This window comes from Hemibagrus wyckioides, linkage group LG07 (genome assembly GCF_019097595.1).
Source record: "Hemibagrus wyckioides isolate EC202008001 linkage group LG07, SWU_Hwy_1.0, whole genome shotgun sequence".
NCBI classification, from domain to species: domain Eukaryota; kingdom Metazoa; phylum Chordata; class Actinopteri; order Siluriformes; family Bagridae; genus Hemibagrus; species Hemibagrus wyckioides.
This window is the reverse complement of record NC_080716.1, coordinates 32924901-32929741: the sequence shown is the minus strand read 5'-3', so window position 1 is coordinate 32929741 and position 4841 is coordinate 32924901. Positions and strand designations below refer to the sequence as shown.

At 42.3% G+C, this 4841-nt stretch overlaps 1 protein-coding gene across 3 annotated transcripts in view; it reads right to left on the bottom strand.

Moving 5' to 3' along the window:
• Positions 1 to 708: 708 nt before the first annotated feature.
• Positions 709 to 4841, bottom strand: part of gjc2 (gap junction protein gamma 2) — a 22957-nt gene continuing 18824 nt past the window's right edge. For all 3 annotated transcript variants that reach the window (XM_058394411.1, XM_058394412.1, XM_058394413.1), the window contains exon 2: positions 709 to 3312. In XM_058394411.1, the coding sequence (XP_058250394.1) occupies positions 1991 to 3292 (1302 nt within the window). In that variant the 5' untranslated portion in view covers positions 3293 to 3312 and the 3' untranslated portion in view covers positions 709 to 1990. The remainder of the gene's footprint in view (positions 3313 to 4841) is intronic.

Sequence of the window (4841 nt, the reverse complement as noted above, 5' to 3'; positions counted from 1 at the left end):
AGGGCCTCGCTCAGGGGCCCAGCAATGGCAGCTTGGTGGACCTGGGACTGGAGCTCACAAACTTCTGATCCTACACTTTAACCACTAAGCTAGCACATCCACAGGATTTGATTATCTGCATGTGGGAAGACGTTGTTTCACACAGGCATGCTGAGCCAACCCTGACTATCTGCTTCACTTCTGGTGTTGAGACATCTCCTCTCATCCATGAGGTTTTAGAAACGTCCAGCAGAAGTCTTCACCTTCATGGGGAGATGAAATCATTTAGAAAACTGATGCAGTTCTGCTTCAGCTCCAAATGGGAAGCACATGAAAGCTGCAACTGGCTGAAAGTCTGACAGTACGTTTAAATCTTCTCCACAGTCCACCAGCGTCCATCCACTGTCCTTTCAGTACTTTTCCAGTTCAGATGAAATGCATTGGAAGGATCTTAGATCATGATGCTCTCATTTAGATGCCACCAGTTTCATCCTTTATCACTTCCATTTACACCATTTGGTAGACTTCCTTATCCAGAGCCACTAGCAGAAGCCGAACAGTTAGCAGTGGAAATGAGTCTGGTGTGAGACGCCGTCGTTATCAATGCCTCACCAAAATCTCTGGCGTATGTGTGTATAATGATATTTCAAATCATTTAGAGTGAATATAAAAGTTTACAAAACACAATAAATGACAAAGACAAAAAAAAAACAACATTAAAGTTCAGTGTTACAGCAATCCTACTTTTATTATTTGTTTTAAATTACACATCACAGTTACAGTCATAAGGCACATTAGCTTGTGCATTTAGCATTACCTCGGGGTCATTCATTATTTATTTCTTTTTGCTCATGTCAGTCATTGCGTTTGTGCTATTTTAATTAACTTCTGCACAGAAAAGGAATCAAATCTGTCTCTAAAACTTAAATATTGTAAACAGCTAAAGCTAGGTACCTCACTACACCTATTGCTATTAGATAAGATCTCCATGTTAGATAAATTAGCTAAAGAAAAAAGCTGGTGCAATTATTCTAAAAATCAAGTCGTTAAAGTGGAAGGTCAGCTAGTCGTAGCTGCTGATGCTAAATCCCATAGTTTTGTGTAGGCGGATTGCTAACTCTCATGATTAGAATACAGACGTAACTAAAGCTCCTGTTCCCATTCTTATTTACAAAAAATCAAATAAACCTCTGAATAAAGAATGGGCTTAGATTTATTTTCCAAAACATTTGAACATCATAAGCTCTCTGGATTTATTTACACTGTTAGATACTTTTTTATTCCTCAGTAACTTAGTGCAAGTTTCAACTAAAAATAAATAAATAGAAAATATTTACACACACACACACACACACACACACACACACACACACACACACGTCACAGCTAGTTCATTTCTCCTCATCTCTAAAAAACATACTCTATAACTCTACACTAATTCTACAGAGTACAGATGAATGTTAAACATGCAGATCATCAACAACTACAATTAATACACAACAACAATGGAGAAATTATTATTATTATTATTATTATTATTATTATTATTATTATTATTATTATTATTATTATTATTATTAATATTATTATTATTATTTACTAACCCTGACTTGTTTGTTGATTCTGGAGCTGATTAGCTGTTTGTTGTTTATTTCTGTGAGGAGTAAATGTGTTTTTATTAAATCATTTTTCTTTTATTTCAGTTCTTTAAAACTTGATTATTTTGCACAAAAAAATGAAAACAGTTTTTTTTTACAGCATGTGATATGACACTGTGTTTTTTATTATTATTATTATTATTATTTTTTTATTATTATTTATTTTCAAATCCATACAGAATCTTGTTCATTATTCATTTAAATTAATTTATATGAACACTGAGGTTTTTAGAGCAGGAAACAAAGAGAAAGTTTCTATGCCCCAGATCTAATAATAATAATAATAATAATAATAATAATAATAATAATAATAATAATAATGTTTATTCTGAGTTAATGGTCAGCGCTGGAGTCTAAATCCACACTGAAGTTTTGCCGTTCCTCACTGTAGTCCCACCTTTCCCCACTTCAGCTTTGGGCCTCGCTCCCTGTCTCTCCTGCTCGGAGTTGACTCGGTTCTGTTCAGACGCCGGACTGCTGGTTCTGGACATGGGAGAGCTTTTGGTGCTGTAGGTCCTAAAGGCCATGTCCAGCTGCTCCTGAGCCACGCGCAGATGATGGTGTAAACTTGCCAGGTCTGGTGGGACGTTTTCATCCGGACTGGCACTGTTCTGGTCCTGGTCCTGGTTCTGGTTGTGTGGGACAACACCACTGTGGTTCGGCTGCTGAGAGAGGACGCTGTTCTGATTCTGTTGATGAGAAAGGACACCGTTTTGGTTCTGGTGGCCCATTTTCTCCGATTTAACCACAAAGTTGTATCCCGGAGGTGAGGCCGGAATATTGCGAGCGTATGGAAAAGCGCAGGAGCGGAGACTCCGGTCACGGATCCGGCGTCTTCTGAGCATGTCCCGGAAAGCACCGATGCCAAGGTGGAACATCTCGCAGATGTTGAGCAGCAAACAGAGGCAGCTGACCACGTACATGACCAGCAGGAAGATGGTTTTCTCGGTGGGACGAGACACAAAGCAGTCGACTCGATGAGGACACGGGATTTCATCGCACACATACGAGGGACTGACGTGGAATCCGTACAGCAGGTATTGACCCACCAGGAAGAAGACCTCGAAAATGGCACGTGATAAGAGCTGGAGGACGTAAATCTTCATCAGACCTTCTTGCATGATCCTGCGACGGCCATCGTGTTTACTGCCGTCTTTTTTGGAGTTCTTCTCCATCTCGGTTTTGGCTTCCTGGAGCTCCAGCGCATCGCTGTACATCATCGGTTCCATGTCGTCACAGTCACCAGCGTCGTCTTCCTCCTCCATCCGGTCCACGTCCCTCCATCTGCTCCTGAGGTTCCTCCTGTTCCGCTTCTTCATCTTGTCCTCATCATCCTCTGAGGCACGGGCGATTCTGTGGATGGCGTAGCCGAGGTACATGACGGACGGTGTGGAGATCATGATGATCTGGAAGACCCAGAAGCGGACATGTGAGAGCGGAGCGAACGAATCGTAGCAGACGTTGTCGCAGCCGGGCTGCTTGGTGTTGCAGGTGAACTTGGACTGCTCGTCAGAGTAGATGGACTCTCCGCCCACCGCCGTCAGAACGATGCGGAACACGATGAGGACCGTCAGCCACACCTTCCCCACAAACGTGGAGTGATTGTGGATCTCCTCCAGGAGACGGGTGAGGAAACTCCAGCTCATGTTGGTCATAAACCAAGCTCAACTACAGTCTGCAGAGAGAGAGAGACAGAGAGAGAGAGAGAAAGAGAGAGAGAGAGAAAGAGAGAGAGACAGAGACAGAGAGAGACAGAGAAAGAGAGAGAGACAGAGAGAGAGAGAAAGAGAGAGAGAGACAGAGAGAGAGAAAGAGAGAGAGAGAGAGAAAGAGAGAGAGACAGAGAGAGAGAGAGAGAAAGAGAGAGAGGGACAGAGAGAGAGAGACAGAGAGAAAGAGGGACAGAGAGAGAGACAGAGAGAGAGAGACAGAGAAAGAGAGAGAGAGAGAGGGACAGAGAGAGGGACAGAGAGAGGGACAGAGAGAGAGAGAGAGAGAGAGAGAGAGACAGAGAAAGAGAGAGAGAGAGAGAGAGAGAGAGAGAGAGAGGGACAGAGAGAGAGAGAGAAGTGGGGATTAATATTTCAGCTCTGTGTCCAGGTTTTTCTCAATATTTTTTGCCTTTTTAAAAATAAATCTCTTCACATCATTAAAGACAAGACACTATGATATTATTATTATTTTTTTTTACTAGTAAATCAGTTTTAGCTCCAGATGTTCTGCAGATGTTCTCCTCCTCAGTGTTGATGTCATTAAGGATGGTCTAAACACTGGGGATGGAGGTGTGGAGGAGAAAAGCAGCGAGAGATCATCCTCTTTACTAAAAATGGAAGAGAAATGAACTGAATCTGATAAGAACTCAGGAACGAGGCTTTCATGTTATTTGATATGTGTCCATGGTGGGCGTGGCCTGTTCCGCATGCTCTTTTAGTTCCGATGAGAAATGCTAGTAAAACCATATATAAGCTAGTTAGTTAAACAGAAGACGTTTGTCGAAATGTCTCTATAAACATTTAATAAACGATCATACATTACAAGAATCTTCTCACACTCCCTACAGGTTATGATTATTCTCCTCAACTCGGAATCTCCTGGTGCAGGGTTTCAGTATCCAACTTATTTTAATGTTACATTAATGTGTTAAAAAAGGGTTATTAAGTCCTACCATCATGACTGACTGAACTGTATAAGTATGTACTGAGGATATAACACTGATCAGCTATAACATTATGACCAGTGCCAGGTGAAGTGAATAAGACTGAGTATCTCCTCATCATGGCCCCTGTTAGTGGGGGGGATATATCAGACAGCAGGTGAACATTTTGTCCTCAAAGTTGATGTTAGAAGCAGGAAAAATGGACAAGTGTAAGGATTTGAGTGAGTTTGACCAAAAGGGCCAAATTGTGATGGCTAGACCACTGGATCAGAGCATCTCCAAAACTGCAGCTCTTGTGGGGTGTTCCCGGTCTGCAGTGGTCAGTATCTATCAAAAGTGATCCTAGGAAGGAACAGTGGTGAACCGGAGACGGGGTCATGGGCGGTCAAGACTCATTCATGCACGTGGGGAGAGAAGGCTGGCCCGTGTGATCCGATCCAACAGACGAGCTACTGTTGATCAAACTGCTGAAGAAGTTAATGCTGGTTCTGATAGAAAGGGGTCAGAATACACAGTGCAGGACAGTTTGTTGCGTATGGGGCCACATA